The sequence below is a fragment of the Siniperca chuatsi genome, linkage group LG20 (assembly GCF_020085105.1).
Source record: "Siniperca chuatsi isolate FFG_IHB_CAS linkage group LG20, ASM2008510v1, whole genome shotgun sequence".
In the NCBI taxonomy this organism is placed as follows: domain Eukaryota; kingdom Metazoa; phylum Chordata; class Actinopteri; order Centrarchiformes; family Sinipercidae; genus Siniperca; species Siniperca chuatsi.
In genome coordinates, this window is record NC_058061.1 from 23,501,110 (window position 1) to 23,523,284 (window position 22,175).

The 22,175-nt window shown below is 39.4% G+C and overlaps 1 protein-coding gene across 4 annotated transcripts in view; it reads left to right on the forward strand.

Moving 5' to 3' along the window:
• Window positions 1-22,175, forward strand: part of rab3gap1 (RAB3 GTPase activating protein subunit 1) — a 72,299-nt gene that overhangs the window by 44,324 nt on the left and 5,800 nt on the right. For 2 of the 4 annotated variants that reach the window (XM_044178274.1, XM_044178275.1), the window contains 3 exons: window positions 4,752-4,867; window positions 5,343-5,445; window positions 11,968-11,991. In XM_044178274.1, the coding sequence (XP_044034209.1) occupies window positions 4,752-4,867; window positions 5,343-5,445; window positions 11,968-11,991 (243 nt within the window). Of the gene's footprint in view, window positions 1-2,336; window positions 3,824-4,751; window positions 4,868-5,342; window positions 5,446-11,967; window positions 11,992-22,175 lie in introns of those variants that run through there. The other 2 variants (XM_044178273.1, XM_044178276.1) reach the window with 2 other exon arrangements.

The window sequence follows — 22,175 nt, forward strand, 5'->3', positions numbered from 1 at the left end:
ACTGATCAGGAAACATCTGAAAATGAATGTTGACTATGTTCAATTAAAGTGTTTAAGTAAAGGGAAATTCACACTGCAGACACTACGCTAGGTGTTTGTGTTATTGTTAGATCACATCAGTTTTTGTTTGTGTTGAACAGCTAATAATGCTAATCCTGTCCTGGGCACAGTGGGCAGTACCTGCTCTTCCTCTCTCATCTCCATCACCTTCTCTCTCTTTCTCTCAGTCTCCTCGTCTTGTCCCGTATCTCTTCCCTTCCCAAAGCTGAGCTTTGACTGACGGAGTCTTTTCATTTTCGTCTCTCAATGAAGAAAGTATGGTGGCCTACAAGGGCAAACGCACTGCAACTTAAGAAAACACATGCTAATAAGACAAAACACAAGCAAATTAAGAAAACGTCTTCATTAATTTGACAACACGTGCAGCATTTCGAAAACACGCTGCAAATACACACAACAACCAAATACACAAACGCGTCCAGAGGACACTATAAAGGTTTGTGACTCAAAGTCGGTCCGTGTCATCCGTTCATTGTTTCTGTTATTTTGTTTTGTACTTTCTCCACTTTTCGCATGCGCAGTCTGATCTGCAGCGTGCACTTACCTCTCGGGAGCATTTTTGAAACTGACAATTACTTAATGTGTGTATTTCTGGTCTAAAAATATATGATTATCATGCAGGCTACATGCTGTCTGTCAACACTGGTGATAGGACAGTAAAGGTTAATGTATGTCATAAACACTAAATCTCACAAATCATTCAAATTACTGATAGAATTCCACTTTTTCGGTCTGCAAGGTCTTGCGAGGTAGGCTACATGCAGTGGTCACTTTCAGCGCATGGGCAGAGTAGAGCAGTAGCAGAAGTCAGAAACCCACAACATAAACAGAAACGGATGATACACGGACCTGGCTTCAGTAACTTCATGAGTCTCAAACCATGGCAACAACAAACTGTGTTCAGCACGTTTTAGTGTCCTCTGGAAACACTTCCGTTGTCGTTTTGTGTATTTGGTTGTGTTGTGTGTATGTGCAGCATATTTTCTAAATGATACACAAATACAAAATACAAAAAATGCCCTGCATACGGCCCGATTGTAATCAGAAAATTAATGAAGACGTTTTCTTAATTTGCTTGTGTTTTGTATTTGCGTGTGTTTTCTTAAGTTGCAGTGCTTTTGCCCTTGTCGGACAACGTAAGAAAGTAAACCCAGGGTCAATTGATATTTAACCTTATATGTAAATGTTACCGGCCTCTGCTAAGATAATCTTGCAATGAAAATAAAAATATATAAACGGTAAGTATATAAGGGTTACATTTAACATGAATTTCAACCCTATACACAAACTGAATTGACAGAAAAGCATTGAATGGATGGAATTAACGTTAGCTAGCTAGCTAGTTAATTCACTCAAGTGAAAAACTAGTCGGCATCATCACTATTTAACGGAGCGCGAGCGCACCAGAGCTATATTCGTCCGATGAGGTCTGAATGAATGCCGTTGAATTGCAAACAGTCCACTCGTAAAATTCTGTACCAGTATTAAGTTTGCATGGATTCAGCTGCCTGTCTGGTTTCCTCAAGTTGTTGACATAATCAAAGAACCACCGTGTTGAGTAAAGCTTTTATAGTAACAAGATGATGCACTTCACCACACACACACAAGCAATGACGGTGGTCAGTTGAACAAGTCAGTTATCTTGGCGAGGTACAATATCTTTGCCGCACCAAATTAAAGTTTTTTTTACGCAATTATTTAACGACTTTTATTACATACGCCTCGGAAAAAAATACAGAGGCCCCAACCTCGGTGACCTCAGCAGAATTCCTATTAGCAGAATTTAGCAGCTGCAGCTAGCATTCAGTCTGTATTTAGTACATTAGCATTAGGCTATGGCCCAACAGCCAGCCTGCTAGCCAGATGGCTGATTTTGTCACTGGTCCGTGGATTTAGTATTTTTGTACATACAGTCACCAGGGCATTAAAGTTACTTTCGTCAAACACAGTTATTTTCGTACATTTAGCTAATAGCTTAAGTTACTTGGCGGTGCCGTTATGTTTTTGCTGCGTTTTTGGGTCAGAGAAGTGTCGATTCAAGAGCAGTCATACTGTAAGCTGAAAGTCTCGAAAAAATAGAATAACTTAATTTAAACTCCAAAGTTTGTAGAGCTATGGCATTTATACAAGGTGAGGTACTGTAACTTTATTATATCTGCCATACACTATATGAAGCCATAGTGTAATGCAAAAAGGAGGGCAACAAAAGTACAGTAATGTTTGTACGTAAGTCCGATTGTCAACTCTTTCACCATACACATTTTTTGTTTCATTAGGTGATCAAGCCAGGTTGAGGCAGTGATGCGTAACATAGGACAGTTGGACACTGGTGTGTCCAGCCAACACTCTGGAGCAGGACTTCTCCTGTACCAGGCCAGGTGTCTTCATGCTGCCAGTGAAAAGACTGATCACCACATTATAGGCATTTTAACTGTCTGGTTAACTGTCATTACATTATAGAGGCATTCCTTTGGTAACCACAGTCCCATAATATGAAAGTTAATGTTTTTGATAGAAAACTGCATATGCCAGTGTTGAAAATGCCACATTGATCAGTGTTTTTCTGCTATATAACAATTTCATGGTCCTGGATGTGATATTTACTTGAATAATATCTTAAGTTCTATCTTACTTGTAATATTGGCAACTTGGTAATTCTGATACTGCTTTTTTAAGTACATAGATTATTAAACTATACATACTAGGATACTAGAGCTGTCCAGAACTTCCTCTTTCGTCCAGACAGATGACAGATGAGTGGAAATAGTTTTAAAATGATTCATCACTATATAAACAGCTGATGTAACCTGAGGAAAATTTTAAACTGTCTTCAAGAATACTGAACTGCACTTTTGAAAAGTATTGTATTGATGTCGCACTTATATTGTAAGTTGATAACACATATCAGCAATGCATCTCAAGAGAACGTATTGGTTATATATTGTATATTTTCTTACGATCCTGGACAAAATTTTGCACACATGGAATTTTACTAATGAAATTACTTTATTAAATATGGAAGTAAATCATATATAATTTTACAGAGGCATGCATAAAACTATTAGAAACATTTGTCACTTTGTTGACTAAGTCAAATTTGCAACAGCCACCAACCACCCAGCTGAACCAGTGACTGCTGGTAGCTTTCACTTGCTCCCCAGAGCTTTGCTGTGGATGCAAAATACATAGTATTTCACTCATGTGTCCTGAAGTTAATGAAATTGACCAAATAAAACCTGTTAAATTTATTTACAGATGGTTTATCACAGATGGCAGTAGTTTAATAGCACATTATGATTATCAGGTTGTAAGATACAGTAGATATGTTAATGATGACCACTTAGAAAAAATGTTATAAAGCACACTTATTACACACACATTCATGTTATTCCCAGTCTGTAACCAGGGTTGGTACTCACCCCTGTAGAACTGTTTTCACAGACTCTAGTGAATAGACATGTAATAAATTAGAAAAAGAATTTGTTAGACTATACCAAGAGTAAGAGTATTAGTTTCTTCATAAACTGACACAACGTCTTGGTTGTTGGATGACTGAGACAGACTCAGAGTAATTTGCCATAAACTTATTCGCTTTAAGTATTTCAGCAAGTACAGAGAGCCAACAGATGATTAGCGTTCACATGCTGCCTAAAATCCAAAAGTTACCACAAAAGTTGTGTTAATGCATTATCTACTGTTACAAGGGTTTGTGGTTATTCACTGACGTTACTGCAGTTCGCAGTATAATTAAATATTAACATTACTTGCACTCTGTGGTGGGATATTATTGAGAAATAACAACCAATCTGCTTTTGTTTATGGTGTTTTTGAGTGTATATGATGTTGGTCCTTGGCGGAGAGCATTGGAAACAAAAGCAGAACCAGTGACAATGGCTACACGTCTAGTTATAGGTCATTACATTTCTGCAGTGGAAACGAGGCTTAAAAGGGCAGCAGATGTGCACCACTATCTACCAGCAAAAAAACATCAGATCAGACCTGACTAGTAATAAAAATGCTAAAGATAAAGTAATATAATAACACTCTTCAATCATTCATCATCATGGCACAAGAAGATCCCCAGGAGAGCAGCCCAGTTATTCCAGTAATTCCACGTGCAATGCACATGTGTGGAAGTGATACAGTTAAAAGTAAAATTAGAAACCATAAATGTTTTGTAGGTATTAAGGTAATGGTAACAGGACATCAGGATATAACTCCCCAAAAGCCTGAGATGAATGTGGTCAGTGGATACAGAACTCTTGGAGAAAATGTGCCTCATTCATGAATCTTTTCTTTTTTTCCTCTTAAATGTGTTCATAAAAACTGATTAAGAGAAAACTAAGACCTTACAGATGATTTATAAGCACAACATTGAGACATAACAAACCCCCTACTTATTAATCACGTGTTTTTGCCCATTACATTTTGATTCCCTGAAATTGGGGATATAAAAAGGGCTGTCCACCCTCAAAGTAAAAACAAAAATTGGCACTTCAACCACATACAGTAGTCATTGTTTAACTTCAAATCCAACATGCTCAAGTACGGAGCGAACAGAACCTAAAATAATCCTGATAGTACAGACTGCACTCTGCCTGTTAATGTGTTAGAGTTGAAGCATACTTCATGTGAAGTTCCTCCAGCTCCTGTTCTGACAGCATGTATGTGTGACCTTTCTTGATTTGTAGGATTTCATTAACCAGTTGATGGCCATGGAGACAGTCATCACCCGAGCTCGCTCGCTCAAGGCCAAGTTTGCCATTTGTGAGGGTGAGAAGGGAGAGGACACAGAAGAGCTAGAGAAGTAAGTTACAGTTTGGTTTGAGCAGCATTTCAGTCAGACACGTCAAGGAACTTCCCATTTATAGCAATATGGTTATACAGTTTGGCAGAAAAGGCTCTGCAGTTTAAGGGAGGATTGTGCTGAGAAAACTAATCCCTCCTTAAACACATGAACATTAGATATTAGGAGAAGGATTGGGGATAGAGGGAACTGCAGCAGTTTATGTAATGGTTGCATTTTCACCTGCGTGAAAATTATTGGACTTTACTAGTCAGCTGAGCCGCACAGCTGATGCAAGTGTGACTTAAGTGCTCTGTCTTAACTAATGCTATGCTCCATATATGCAAATCTGTTGTACTGACCTGATCTGCTAGGAGTAGGAGTGACATTGGAAGCTGGCAACAGGGCTCTGCTGTGACCACTTAACTGCCCAGAGTCACTGGACATTTTTACTGACTGCACCAGTGCCACTGGAATCATATTTGTCTTTCTCCAGGTTTGTGAGCTCCCTGCTGGAAGAACCAGAGGTGGTAGTGATCGGAGCAGGCCAGGGGCCGGCTGGCAGCATCATCCACAGGCTGTTTGTCAACGCTCAGAGGGTAAGCAATCTCACTCTTCTGCTCCCTTTGACACCGTTCACCATCTCTCTATATGATTATGGTGGACTAGTGTATCTTACCATGTGAAAAGACCAGGTATTGTAATTTACAGTATGTTTTTCATATAGGTTTCATTTTATGTTTGGAAATGGAAGCAAAATTGGACACTAGTGACACAAATAGGTTGCACATAGTGATGCACCGATCCAATACACTGAATCTGTCGTATGATGTGTGTAGTGGTATCTGGACCCAAATACAGATGGCCAGGAAGCGTAATGAGGTGAAGTAGCCGGATGGCTACGGTGTTTATTGAGGGTGATGTGGTTCACAGGCAGGTACCGGCAGACCGGTAAACAGGCAAAAGGCAGATCGGTTACCGGTTGGTAGTGGTGGAAGCAGGGAAGTGAGTCCAAGGTGGTAAATCAGTTCAAATAGGGAGCAGGCAAGTTACAAAATTAGGATCCAGCCAAGGTCCAAGGGAGACAAAAAATCCAAAAAAAACAGAACTTACGGTAAAACTACTGGGGAACTAGGCACTAGAACCAGGTACAACAAAAAGTGCACCAAACGGCAACACACACAAAGGACAGGAACAAAAACTCAGGGCAGGTATAACACCACGTGTAACAACGATGACCCAACACCGAACAAAGAAAGAGACCCAGACTAAATACCCTAGGGGAGGTGAGACAACGAGACACAGGTGCAAACAATCAAGGAAGGACCAACAATCAAAACTGGAGGGAAAACCGACAGGAAGTAAAAACACAAGGCACACAAGGGAAGGAGATTACTACAAAATAAAACAGGAAATGAAAAACCTTACACTACCACAGAATCAGTATCAGTACTGATACTGGACTCATTAAATAAATCAAGTATCGGCTACCAAAGAAAAAAACTGTTTGGTTGTCACTGTGATTTTATAAACCTTCTAGAACAACATGATTAAAATCTGAGCCTGCACAATGTTTCTGTATAAATGTCTCCACTTAGAGGAGGTGATGTGTAGCAAGAGCCTTGTGTTATCTTGCACATAGAAGAATCATCTCAGTCAGTTCCACACATTGAGATGTACTGATGTTAAAGTTCCCATGAAGTCAAAATCAATGTTTGTGTTTTTATCACATATGTCTTGCGCTATACACATATATGCCATTATCTGTCCCATCAATGACAATGATTGCTGTACAAAAACACAACTTTATAACTGTATTCACTGATTTGTGGAAACTGGATCATATTATTATATGGAGAAAATATTTTCTGGTTTTCCCTCGGATGTCCTCCGGCTGCTCAGCTTCAACTCTCTGTGATTTACAGAGTTTCCTTTACTGTTGCTAAAGTAGCTAACCGCTGGGAACTGTATCTGCCGTTAGCGGGCAACGGAATCGGGCTCAGCAGCCTCCCACTGGACACGGCCGGACCGAGACCGAACACAGTCGGGCAGGGAATACAGTAATCATAACATATCATTAGCAACATATTAAAATGAAACTACTCGTATTTTGAAAAGCAAAAACAGATTTTATTCATTTTAGCCTTGGTGGTTACTCTTGTATTTTTGAGTGATACTGACTTGGAAAACATCCAGTTAAATTGATAGAATATGTGATTGTTGGATTACTCACAAAGCGTGATGTAATCTGATTACATCTAGTCTGTATAGCCAGAAAATAAAGGCTGTAACAATGCTGATTTAAATTTTAAAAAGAAAACTTCATGTGCTCCATTGACTTCTATTGACTTTATCATCTATAAAAAAAATAAAATAAATCAAAGTAGTCTATATTTGGTACAAATGAAATTTAAAAATCACCACCAATAATGGCTAGGATAATGCCTTCTTTCTAAAATGAAAGATGTGTTTAAATTTAATTAGAAACAACCAACCTATAAACTACTGTATTAACGTATTGTGCAATGGTAATGGTGCGATGGTGCAATCTAAAAATAAAACTATAAACCTATTAAATCTGACCATACAGTCTATTAATCTGACTCGTAACTAGGCAGTAACCGCAATAAAACCAGATCGTTTAGGCTACAACATGATTGACAAGACATTAATTTTCCTCCATTGAGGGGGGAGGGGGGTAAGTCCACGTGGGGATTTGTGGGAAGGAGAATTACACTATAGCACTATTATTTGTGAGGCTGTGAGCAGACACTGTCAATCACTGCATTATGTAAAATAGCGACCATAAATGTTGCTTGTCAGATTTTCCTAACAAGTAACCATATTTTTTAAAACAAGCCCAAAAAACCACAACCTGCGACCCGCCATTTTTTCAAGCGACAGAGTCCTTGCTGTCACTTGACAAAGAATGCTACATTGACAAATTAAACAGGATCGGATTGTTGTCCATATCTCATAAAAGACTGGACAAAGGATCCAACTAAGTAGCCCGAACTTAACGTTAATGTTACCTCTAATGAAGTGCCAACTACACACAAACGTGTTTTGATGTCTGATTCCACAGTTGACCAAACTCATAATGCCGCTGGATGGCTTGCAGCCACCGTGTTCTCCTACTTGGTTCTGTGTCTTGATTCGGTAAAATATAAATAACTTCAACTCTGGATTTTTAAGTTTATTTGACGTGCAGAAAGCCACACAGCAACTCTTCAGCGTGGTAGCAAATGCTTTGTTTTCCCCCTCGGCGTAAATGGATGTGACGTTTTGTGGGCGTTCCCAGAAATACAAACTGTATGTATGGGGGGGGGGGCATAACGGACAGTCTTCACTATTGGCGCTACTGTAAACGCCAATCAATATCCGTAACAAGTCCCTCCCTAGCTGCCTGTTTTTACAGGAAACACATAAATATGCAGAAGCAAACATCACTCCGCTAGCCATTTCGTGGGAACTTTAAACTTCCATACCTTTCTACTGCCTGCATGATAACTCATGAAGTTGTTACTTCTAAAATCATATTAAAATCCAAATTAAATACAAATTAAACACACAATCACATTGTTTTACAATGCCTATAATAGTGCCACATCTTGCATATAGTATTGCACAAGCACATGCAGCAATAATGTTGCAAACCCTATGTGGGCTGTGGAGCACATGTCCACGGAGAACATGGAATTCTCTTCCACTGTCCATTTTCCTTTTAAGCGACACCTCCTGTTAATTTACGTGCCCTCACAGGTGTGAGAAATAATTTTTGTAATGTCTGCCAGTGTTGGGAATTAGACTGTAACAATATGAAAATATCTCTCAAATATTATATCCCCACTATAATTTGAAATAAATCAATACAATGCAATTCATCAATGCAATTCAATTTTATTTATATAGCGCCAATTCATAACAGAAGTTATCTCATTGCACTTTTCCTATAGAGCAGGTCTAGACCGTACTCTTTATAATATTATTTACAGAGACCCAACAATTCCCACCATGAGCAAGCACTTAGTGACAGTGGCAAGGAAAAACTACCTTTTTAAGAGGCAGAAACCTCGAGCAGAAGCAGACTCAGGGTGGGCGGCCATCTGCCGCTGCCAGTTGGGTTGAGAGAGAAAGAGAGAGAGCAGGAGGAAAGAGAGCATACAGTAGCACAATGCAAATTCCACAGAATTTTAAAATAATAATAATATAATGGTAGTGGTAATATTAATAAAATAATAATAGTAATAATAATAGGATAGGAATGATGATGATGATGATGATGATAATAATAATAATAATAATAATAATAATAATAATAATAATAATAATAATAATAATAATAATAATAATTGTAGCAGTGGGTGTTGAGCAAGAACATGGGGGCAGTTGGTAGCCCGCAGTCATAGATCCAGACAATCATAGACAGCTCCGGAGGCAGAAATACCTGCTAAAAGCGACAGAAGGAGAGAGACGAAAAAGCACAAAACTACGGGAGAGAGAAGATGTCGAGTTAGTAACATGCAGTAATGTTTCAAGAATGCGTACAGAGGGAGAGGAGAGAGGTGCATCATGGGAAGTCTGCCAGCAGTCTAGGCCTATAGCAGCATAACTAAGGGGTCGTTCAGGACTCACCTGAGCCAGCCCTAACTATAAGCTTTATCAAAGAGGAAAGTCTTAAGCCTACTCTTAAATGTGGAGATGGTGTCTGCCAAACTGGGACCTGATTCCACAGGAGAGGAGCTTGATAACTGAAGGCTCTCGCTCCCATTCTACTTTTAGAGACTCTAGGAACCACAAGTAACCCTGCATTCTGGGAGCGCAGTGTTCTAGTGGGGTAATATGGTACTATGAGCTCTTTAAGATGCTTTAAGTTGCCTAACCATTAAGAGCTTTGTAGGTGAGGTGAAGGATTTTAAATTCTATTCTGGATTTTACAGGGAGGCAGTTCAGAGAAGCTAATATTGGAGAAATATGATCTCTTTTCCTCTTCCTCCATTCTGGAACAACTGGAGAGTCTTAAGGGACTTATTCGGGCAGACTGATAATAAGGAATTGCAAAAATTCAGCCTAGAAGTAACAAATGCATGGACTAGTTTTTCTGTGTCATTTTGAGACAGGATGTACCTGATTTTGCAATGTTGCGTAGGTGAAAAAAGGCAGTCCTTGAAGTTTGTTTTATGTGGGTGTTAAAGGACCTATCCTGATCAAAGATAACTTTGAGGTTCCTTATGGTGGTGCTGGAGGCCAGAGCAATGCCATCTAGAGCAACTATATCTTTAGATAATGAGTTTCGGAGGTGTTTAGGGCCAAGTACAACAACTTCAGTTTTGTCTGAGTTTAACATCAGAAAATTTCAGGTTATCCAGGTTTTTATGTCCTGAAAGCATGCTTGAAGTTTAGATAACTGATTAGTTTCATCTGGCTTGATCGATAGATAAAATTGGGTATCATCCACATAACAATGAAAGTTTATGGAGTGTTTCCTAATAATATTGCCTAAAGGAAGCATATATAAGGTGAATAGCATTGGTCCAAGCACAGAACCTTGTGGAACTCTGTGACTAACTTTGTACAAACTGAGATCGATCTGATAAGTAGGATTTAATCCAGCTTAGTGCGGTTCCTTTAATGCCAATTAAATGTTCCAGTCTTTGTAATAGGATCCCATAGGAACCCACATTGCAGTTTTTGCTCCACCTGACAGTCCTGTAGATTAATACAATCACAAGGCTTAAGTCACTTCTTTAAGTCTGTAGTGGAGAGAACATTAGGATGTCTTAATAATAGATAGAGATGGAGATGCTTGTTGAAGATTTGCACATTGACACAATCCCCACACCATTGTTGCTGCATATTTCTCAAAAGATTTGACATGCTTTGAGTTCATATTTTTCTCCATTTTAGGTTGTGTGACATTGTTGTTGCCAAACAATTTTACTTTAGTTTCTTATGTAATGGTGTACCATCCAGTGGAAACATCTAAAAAGACACTGTGGTTGACAATGATGCTGTAACATTCTGTTCACATTGTAAATGCTGGGAATCTATTATATTTCTGTAATAAATTACATTTCTAAATGCTGTGGACCCCTCTAAATTTACAAATACTAAACATTACATAACCTAATGCTTATCAGATTGTCCAATTTAAAGCTAAATGTATGCAGATATACTAATAATTACAATAAGTTCAAGACCCAGAAAACAAAATGTGCGTTGCTTTACAGACTAACTCAGTAAAGTTGGTTACTTCAGCAGCTAGAGATTTTTGCCAGACTTGGTGCTGGCTCACCACCCCATTTGTGTAAATGCTGATACTGTAGGACGAGCTGCATATGAGGCAGTTGTTTATTAGCTTGGCATTCAATGACTAAACAAATGAGTATGCAGGTAATTTGACAAAAATCTTAATTGATGGTCCACTCACTAACTTTTTCCTGAGCTTGCAACTGCATCACATGTTCTTATTCAGCAGAATACACTTTCAAATTACAGTTACAGTTACAAGGTCAATAAATTCTGGAAAAATCACTACTAGATGGACTCATAATTGGCATGACTCTCCTAAAAACCTGTAACTTTGTACTAATGAGCATTTTATTTCAGTAAATAAAGGTGAAGAACACAGTCGTTTCCATTTGAAGTTACATTATTGAAACTGAGAGACTCTAGAATGCTTTTGCTTTTAGATGGCCTGATTCTAATTCTGGTTATTGGTTCCAGTTCTTATCGATTTCGTTCTGATTCTTGGCATATTATTTCAGCAAAATAAAACATGAAAGAAAACACATAAGTTGGAAGCAAAACCCCCCTTTAATTTCAGCAGATTTGGGTTGCCAGAAACAGAGCAAACAGAGGGGAAAGTCTTGTGAGTAGACTGTGATGTTGTGATGCAGCTGACAACTTATTAAACTCCCATTCTAAAATTTATATTGTAAAACTATGCTGCTCCTTGAAATTACAGAATATGTGTATATGTATTCTCGTGAGGTAATGGGCAATCAAGCAGTTCCCCAGACCCTCTTGAGACACAAATTTGTGCTTTTTCTTTTTTGTTGTCCATTTCCTCCATTCGACTGTGTTTTTGTGTTGTTTCTCCCCCTGCTGCTTACGTCAAGCTGGCTGACTTCACCAGTGACGAGGTAACCACGAGCAATGAGACTTTTCCTCCCAACTACCCGTACCCCTGTACAGTTCCTCAGTAACATTCCAACAGCAAACACACACACAGAGAAATACAAAAATAAGCATATATAAATGGGCTCCAGAAGGCTGTGTACACTACAAGGAACTTCTTGTACTAATGTATACCTCCTATTGAAAATGTACAAATTCTAATTTTTTTGTGAAATGTTGGGGTTGCCTTGTGACACAACTCATTAACATATTTCCGCATTTACTGTCGTAGAGTATGTGCTTCTTTCTTATAGTCAAGACTTAAAAATCTGTTTATATTTGGGTTTAGTCTGTGTAGGGTGTCTGTTGTGATTTCTACAATCTAAGGTCTGTTTCCAGCTTTAGTTATTTGCTTATGTCAGTTACTTAAACAGGTAGTCTCATTGAGATATTTTAGTGGTAGTAACAATCAAGCAAATGACTATCTGTAGTTTAAAAGGTGATGAACCCACAGAGAATTATCGCCAATTCTGCAGTTCCACTTAGCTCTACAGAGCATTTTAGCATCTTTTATCTTATTGTTTTGTTTTAACAGCCTGTAAACTCCACTTTCATTGTCATTTCCAGCAGCAGCAGGCAGCTGTTTTCAGTGAAAAAGCTGTATGCTAAAGCCAACTGTATGCTATAGTAAGCAACTAGCTGGAAAAGAAATTGGAGCATCTAAATATTTAAACCAAATATTTTTCTCTGGAGTTGGTGGAGACCAAACCAGAATTGAAAGGAGAGATTAAACAGGTGGGCACAAACACAATGCTAACATATTTACCATAACAACTACATGAGGTGATAATATGGCAATGTTGTGCTTACAGCTTGTTCTGCGGCCTGCTAGTGGGAAAAAAATAAATTAATGCAGCTTTAAAGAGACACCTGTTCACAAGAAACATGGACAATATGAAAACATAACATGAACAAGCATTGTATTGGACTCAGAGTTTTGGACCCTACTGTTGATTGAACATACAAGCCAAGTACAGTACATGCAAATATATAAAGATCTGAACTGTATAACACCCATAACCACTCATGTTGGGTGTAAATCCCCTACAACCAATCATGTGGGGAAGCCTGGACCAGGTGAAGAGTTTCTTCCGTAGTTACAGTAGGATGGTAGACACACTTTTTACTGGCACACTGATAACCTTGCTGTAATCAGGCTTTTTGTATGTTTTCTTTGTTTGTGTATGTAAACATCATATCCTGGTAACAGAAATCTACAGTTTCCACATTGGGTTTCACTTTCATGGCCAGAGCTTTGAAAGCTGTAAAAACCATAGTTTCCTTATGCTAGATGCTAGATGAATTATCCTGCAACTGGGTTACTGTGGTATGTAAACATCTTATCCAGGTTTCTGATCACTGTCTGCAAAGCTGCATTGAATCATATCATGTACAAAAGAAATAGCAGGTTGATAAAAATATATTGATTCACACATTAAAAAGAAAATAAAAGTGAAAGGATGATGGTAGAGGTCTTCACAGGTCCTGCATTTTTAACCCAATCTTAAATGAACAAGTGGAACACCTACTCAAACCCAACATGCATAAATGAATGTACAAAAAAAGAAGACCCAATCCCATGTGACCCAAAGACCAGACCAGTCTATTCAGGGGTGGCACGGTGTTGCAGTGATTAGCACTATCGCCTCACAGCAAGAAGGTTCTGGGTCGAACTTGCCGGCCTGCTGGGGCTTTTTCTGTGTGCAGTTTGCATGTTCTCCCCAAACTGGTGTGGGTTTTCTCTAGTTGCTCCGATTGTTTCCAACAGTCCAAAGACACGCAGGTTAGGGTCATTGGCGACTCCAAATTGCTCATAGGTGTTAATTTCAGCGTTAATGACTGTCTTGATGACATATTGACACACAGGCACCAGGCCTGAATAGACTGAGTATAATTTAGACCCAGCCTGACTCAGGTTTTGGATCTGGTCTTGAAAACTAATAACCAGGGGACCCTTGAAGATCTCCAGATGACAGCAGTAACATGGAAAATACTTTGAGTATTACTTGTTTGTCTAGCATTACTGGTGATATCATAGAGAAGCCAAAACTAGCAGATTGTTAAACTGCAGCAGTGTCTGTCCAGCCAGAAACCACAGTTGCTTCATCCTCAACTGTGTTTGTCTCTCAAGTAAATCCCCTTTTCTGCTTCAAGGATCTAGTATAATTCAGCGGCCTGTTGCACCAGTTAAGACTGTTACAGCATTTAGTTTCATGGGTGTCATTCTTTTTGTGATACCTTACATCAGAATCAGAAATACTTTATTGATCCCCGAGGGGAAACTCTTTTGTTACAGCAGCTCGCCTTTACGTCAGTGCACACAGGAATAGAAGTCCTAGCAAAAAATATAATACACTATAATACAGGTCAGCAAATAAATTAAGTACCAAGTGGGTATAAGTATAAAATAAAATAAGTGTGAAATACCAAGTGGGTTTACTGGTTGATGATAATAATACGGTATAAAGTAATAGTGCATGAACTGTCAAGTTAAGTGTAGCTTATTTAAGGTTATAATGATACGGAGGATATTGCGCAGCAGTAATAGATGGATGAGCAATATCAACATCAATAAATAGGGAATTTTAAACTAAAATATTGCACAGGAGTATTACACAGAATAATTATGTCAAGTATTGCAGAGATGTAATGATCAATGTCCAGTTTAATGACTTAGGGTCTTACAGACTACCCTTAGAGGGAGGAGTTAAAGAGTTTGATGGCCACAGGCAGGAATGACTTCCTGTGGCGCTCTGTGGTGCATTGTGGGGAGATGAGTCTTCCGCTGAAGGTAGTTCTTTGCTTGACCCGCACGTCATGGAGCGGGTGGGAGACACTGTCCAAGATGGCATGTAGTTTGGCCAGCATCCTCCTCTCTGACACCACCGCCAGAGAGTCCAGCTCCACCCCCACAATGTCACCGGCCTTACGGATCAGTTTGTTGAGTCTGTTAGCGTCTGCTACCCTCAGCCTGCTGCCCCAGCATGCAACAGCATACAGGATAGCACTGGCCACCACAGACTCATAAAACATCTTCAGCATTGTCCGGCAGATAATGAAGGACCTCAGCCTCCTCAGGAAATAGAGGCGGCTCTGGCCCTTCCTGTAAACAGCTTGAGTGTTCTTAGCCCAGTCCAGTTTATTGTCCATGTGTACTCCCAGGTACTTGTAATTCTCTACCATGTCCACACTGACCCCCTGGATGGAATGTAAAGAATGAAGAAATATAAACATTTTCTACAAAACCTGTTTTTCATTTAACAAAAGAAGCAAATGTCTACGGTGTACAAGACCTTTGCCTTAATAAAACTGGTCTAACTAGTCTAAAATTGGATCTAAAGGAATAATTCAACATTGTAGGAAATGAGCTTATTTGGTTTCTTTCCAATAGTGAGATGTTGGAATAGATATCAATCTCATGTCTTTGTCAGGACCTGGTTAGCCTTTTTGGTTGATATTAAAAAGTATTGAGGTTCAATACCTAGCTATATTAAAATGTATAGGGAAATTTGCTGCTGTTCCCCTCAGAGTGAGATGAGAAGTTTAGTATAAATTTCATCTCTGTGCATTCAATTTCAGGTAGGTCATGTTTCCAGGTTATTAGTTCTCCCTAGCTAATGGTGTCTAGCACAACAGTCCTGCAATAAATCCTACATTTGAAGGTTCTAATGTTCAGTTTTTGTTGAAACAATATCTGTTTGCCATATGCACACACAAAAATACAGAAAGCAGAGCAAAGCACACATTTAGGCACTAACTAAGTCGCTTCACATACCCAAAACATTCTGTATATACGTTGGTAATAGCAGTTCTAAATTGAAAGTACATGATCAAATAATATTTCATTAATTGATTTTACATACTGTCTAGAGAGTTCATACAAAACATCCTGCAGGGTTTACTTCTTCATCTATCAAGTCCATACACCTTTACTAGTGGAGGACTTAACACTAGAACCACCAACGGGTAAAATTTACCCGCTGCTGTTTTTCGATTCTAACTTTGTTTCAATGCAATATTCGACTGGGGGACTTGTGTTATGTAGCATCCTCTATTGTTAAAAGTTGTTTTATACCTATAAGCACTGGCGGGTAAAATTTACCCCAATAGATAATGCAGTCATTTTCCCCCTATTAATTTTGCACGTTTAGATAAACACTCTGTTGGCGCCTTCTGTCTACTATCGTGTGTGATAGAGCTGTGTAAAGTCATAGGCTAACCTTCAGTTTGGATAAGAGATTCAATTATTATTCTACATTGTTATTATTATTATAATGTAGGCCTATAAAAACACTGCAATCGTTTTTTCCAAATTGTATGCTGCATTTAAATTCAGACTGTGTTCAGAATGTAACTACAACAGCGCGGAGTGGATGGCATCAAAAGAGCCACCGTGCTTGGACATGCCCTTCACAGGTGCAGAAGAGTGCAGGTGAAAATGACCTGTGAAGGCGAAATGCAAACACAATAAAACATTCTGTAAATGCCTGAAGTGCTGGGATGCTGTTTGTGGGAAGCTCACACCCAAGGTGCACACATTCAGCACCTTGTTTGAGCAATGAGTAGCAGAAATAATCACAAAATCAATGCATTCTAATAGCGGGTAAATTTTACCCGTTGGTGGTTTTAGGCTTACAGCGACTCCTGGTGGTTCAAGTGTTAATAGCATCTGCCTAACCCATTGTTTAACACTTGGCCTGTTAGTCTTTTTCCAAAACAGTGCAATCAGTGTTTTGACATGCAGAAGCCTTCATTAATGACCATAATCGTGAGCATGAGGGACGCTCGACCACACTTCTCACAGTGAATGTACTAAGACATTTTCCAGTCAATTTCATCATTTAACATTATTAGAAAGCGAATTCTGCTGCCTGTTTTATAGTATCCGACAGTGCACAAGCATTAAATGACAGGATGGAGTTGGGACTCTCATTTTACTCCTTTTAGCTCACTTATTGTATGTGAAGTGTTTTGTTAGATATTGATTTATTAATCCATGCACTTGGAATAGTGGGAGAGAATGATGGTCAGATTATTACTGTGGTTGTACAAGGTTTTGTGTACAAAGGCGGTGACTTTATTCAGTCAGACTGTGCCAGTCTGACTGTGCCAGTCTGACTGAATAAAGTCACCGTCTTCTCGAGGGCTGGTTTTAGATTCTTTTTAAACATCTTTATTCCCACGTCACACACACCCCTAGGTAAGTAAAAGAGTCAGTGACCACTTTAAAGGGGAGTTCAATAAATGAGAGTTGGTAGACATTTGCATTTATGGGGAAAAGTATACTCTTGGCTACATTCATTTTGTATCCAGATGCACTGCTAAAGATCAGAATCAGCTTTATTGGCTAGGTGTGTGTACACATACAAGGAATTTGACTCTGGTTTTTGTTGCTCTCAATATAATGGACGTGATTATAGACAGTTTATGTGTATGGCAAATGGTAAATGACTGTACTTGTATAGCGCCTTTCTAGTCTTCTGACCACTCAAAGAGCTTAAGCGCTGGCCTCCTTGCTCGATACCTGTAAAACTGGCCTGCTCCGTATGAGTAACAGCTAAAGGTTCTATGGCTATGTCAAACAAGAAAGGCGACAAGGGGGCATCCTTGCCTCGTGCCCCGTTAGAAGAGGAACTATTTTGAAATTACATTATTAGTGCGAACCACTGCTTGTGGTGTGGAGAGGACTTTTATCCAGGACATAAAGCCAGGGCTAAAGCCAAATTTTCAAAGAGCTGTAAATAGATCGTCAAATTCAATGTGATCAAATGTTTTGTGTACATCTAAAGAGATGAGGTGACCTCTGGGGTAGAGGCTGGATTCGAGTAAACTATATTATATAGGCGCCGAAAGTTGGCAAAGAACTGTCTACCTTTTATAAACCCTGTTTGGTCCGGATGGATGATTTTGTGCAAAACAGTCTCCAGGCGCAGAGCTAAAGTTTTGGAGAGTATTTTGTTATCGCAACAGACTAGACTTGCTGGCCTCTGCGAGTCGCACTTTGTTGGGTCTTTCACAGTCTGAGATAAGACTGACAGACACTGTACAATAGGGCTATTAAATTACAAATTCAGTTGGGCCAAATTTTAAAACCAGGAAATGTAGATGGGCCAGACATTTTCAGCAGCCTATTTAAAACCTTTTTTTTTTTTTTTGGTAATGACAAATTTTGACATGGCGTTTGGAGATGCCGGTAAAATAAACAAATACTTGCCAGACCAGGCAGGGTTTTCGTTGTCAAATTTACGTTTCAGGGTTGACAGAGACATATTTCAGTAGAGCACTTCCCTACTTGTGACTGTCAATAGCTAGATGTTTTGAAAAGCTACTGAGCGTGGTCGGAACTCACATGAGAAAACGTTGATTTGTGAAAGATATGATTGGGAGTGTTGCTACATCTGTAAACGTCCTGCCCAATCGGTACTGCGCATGTGGAACTCTCAACAGAGATGAGAAGGAACGAGATGGCTCACTCGTTAGCTACTTCCATACAGTATATATGTAGTTTACTTATTTTGTCATATATCAGATTTATGTATGCTGGGTCACTCAGTGGTTACTTCTGAGCCGGATGTGGCCTGTGTGCCGCCAATTGAATAGGCCCACCGCAGCTCCAAGTTGAACATCCACAACACGGACTATTTAAATTGAACTTACTCAGTAAGCTGCAAACACCCAGTAATCGTTTTTGAATCTACAAAACACAAAGGAAACCTGAACTTGCCGCTGCCCTACATAAGAGGAGAGGAGAGCGGCTATTATGCTAAGTGGTATCGGCCTGCTAGCCAGCATAGTGGGTTACAGTGAGGCCTCATGTGAACAGTGCTGGCCAGCCGGAGTTATTGGCAGTCTTAGGTACATACATAATACCGTATCTGATATGATACAGTCGCCTAGGCCAGCTGAAAGGTGTATAATAACTAACCAAACACTGGTAGTTAGCACCAGTCAACAGTCCTGTTGATATAACAATGGCTAGGTCAACGCTGCTAGCCGGCACCGCCTGTTGAGATAGCCAAACATTAGCCCATTAGTTAGCTTCGCTAGCAAAGTTAGCTACTTTTTTGGAGACCACAAAGGCCAAACCGAGCGTTGTTAAATGAGAAATGAGTGTTTGGTCTACCCGCCCTTACCCTTGCATCGTGAAGTGCTGCTCCTGTCGCCTAGCAACCTTGACAGCTGCCATTGACAATCAGCACACAGCAGAAGTGGAGCCAGTAATGTTAATTATAATCTTTTTGTTTGTTTGTTTTACCATTTATTAGAGGAAATGGAGATGCTTCACCGCCGCGTTTTACTCCACTAGATAACTTTAGTTACAAGTTACTTTGCAGATTCAGATTATTAATACAAAATATATATCAACTAATAATTTATTATATATTATTATAGATTAAGCTATCCAGCAGTATATAAAGTAAATAAAATGAGCTCTTTACCAGCTGCAATATTAAAGTGACACATTAATGCATCAATAATTATATAAATATATAGGCCTATTATTCTGAAATGGGCCATTCTGTATGCTACTTTAACTTTTGGTACTTTAAGTATATTTTGATGCTAATACTTAGATCTTTTACTTGAGTAAAACTCCTGCATTCAAAATCTTACTTTGTAAAAGTATAAGTACGTCTTCCAACATTAACATTGGTTAAGCTGTTACTTTTATACAACAGTAATGTTTACATTAGTATATCATATTTAAAATAACCCTAACCTTTAATATTAAATATTTGTTGGATATTTAATATTGTGTCATGAATCAGCTAAAACAGGTTGAGTAGATAGATAAGCCTTATCTACCTTATCTATGTAAGCTCTCCACACTAAATATCTAGCTATTGTTTATTTAACAGTTTTTCTTTTTCTTCTTTCCCTAAACCAGCCCAGACCTCTGTACTGCAGTATAAACCTGAGTGTTCCTGTGCTGGACAGGTTTTGTAACCAGCAAGACACACGGCCTGATTTTCGGTTGAGCAGGGAGGCCCTGGCAGTGCTGCTGGACCTTCTCTACCAGGAACGCAGACACGATTGGGGTGCCACAATTGAGATCCTGGCTGGCAAGTGGGGCATCATACAGGGTGGTCTCTAGAGTGAATGCCTCGTTCCACTGTCTACCGTATCGTTCACAGTCATCGAGGAGATGGTGGCCATTCGCCATAAGACACCCCAAACACACTCTGGAGACCACCCCAGATGATGTCCCACTGGCAGAAGACACCAGCATCTTTATTGTGGCAGCCCATCCAGGTCCAGCAGCACCACCAGGGGCTCCCTGCTCAGCTGAACAAAAATATACATAAACACATTTTAGGCCTAATATTTATGAAATTAAACTTGACTGAAATTGACTTTTTAGGACTGGCAGACACCCTGTATATTCCACTTCTTACATATGTACTTTACTATTTGCTGTTGTAAATAGTTGTAAAGACAGCTCTAAATGAAATAAACACGGTATTTAACAATTCCTTTATTTATTTATTCATTCAATATTTATTAATTTTTATTTTTCAAACAATCTCAAGTAGAGAGAAGAGCTTCTCCATTCTCTTTCTGCTCTCCTCTCCTCTGTAACATCATGTCTTCCTTTAAGAGCTGAAGAAGCTCATCCTCTCTCATTCTGGCAGGCTTCAATTTCAAAATCCCATGTACATACTTTGTATTTGTCCCTTTTTTCTTTTTTTTTTTTTTTTTTTGGCTTGCAAGGGAGTCACCCTCTCCAGCAGGCCAATTTTCTCCAGAATTGTCCTAATCACAGAGAGGAAACAAGAGAAAAGCGAAACACTTATCAGTCATGTTAGCACAGGGATGCACACTTGGAAAGATTGGAAAAGGTGACACAGCAGGACAGACACAAAATCCCCCAGAAATAATTTACTTGGATGCCCTATTTTGGGTTAAAAATAAAAATAAAAAAGGTGACAGTCACAGCTTGCATCCTTGTGACAGCACTACATAAAAACGCAACCAAAAAAAAGGGTATTGCCCCATCTACCAACTAGTTATCTTATTATTATGGGCTTTGTATAGGATGAGGGCTAATTAACTGTAATCTCAAGTATCTTGTACGGATACAAGATTGTCATATGGAGAGAGATACCTCCAAGCTACGGTAGCTGAGTTTTTGGCCCCAGTGAAGAGGTAATAATCCCCACCCCTCCCCCCTCATTTTAATAAACTGAGCAGTATGCTCCTTGCTCCCTAAAACAAAAAGAAATGTTAAATGAAGTTTTGCTTCACACCACCAAACAAAAACAGCTTAAGTAGCAAAATAACCAAGTTCAGGTTAGCCGTGTAATCAAACCCAACGTTTATACTGGACTTTGAAAGTGATATTCAACTATCTGAACCAAGCAGGATACTAACTTACAAATTTAGACAGGTCTGTCTAAATTAGTTCACCTTGGTCCATTTATGTACGTAATATGAATTATAAAATTGCCACAATCTCGGTAAGATATAAGTCAACCTCAGAACCTCTTAAGTCTGAAAGTGAGGGCTTTAAAGGCTTCTAAGGCTGTAACTTAGGTCGGATGCGGGCAGCCGAGCTGCAGTAAGTGCAGCGGCTTAGCTAGCTAGCAACGTCACTAACTAACCTATTATGTTAACAAAAATTTGAGGTTTTAAGGTCCCTTGGTTTTTAAAGATTTGAGCCTTCGAAATGGGACAGCCTAGTCATGCCCAGCTCTCTGCTTCGTAAACAACTTGTGTGTAGTCTTGTCTCCCTGGGGTGTTATCAGTTCTTTGGCTGTATCTGCCTTGCCTCCTTCTCCTGATAATAGTGACATTCCACGACGAAGGCGCGCCCTCAGGGGCCGCTCATGTAACATCCGATTGGATCTGTCGCATAGTGGGTCTTTATCCAAGCCTAGCGTCTGCTGAAGCAGTTTATCCATAAAGTCTGTCGAGTTCTTCCCCACCTCACGCTTCAATCTTATCCCGATGATGCAAAGGTTATACCTTTTAGACCTGGCCTCCAAGTCCTCATTCTTATCAGAGAGGTTTTTTATGTTGTGCTACAGGTTGGTAATGGTGTCCGGGTGGACATTAGTGGCTGTGTACAGGCCCTCCACTCGGCCCTCTAGGACCTTGATTTGGCTGCTAACCTGGTCGATAGCGGATTTAAATTCATCTCTCAACTGGC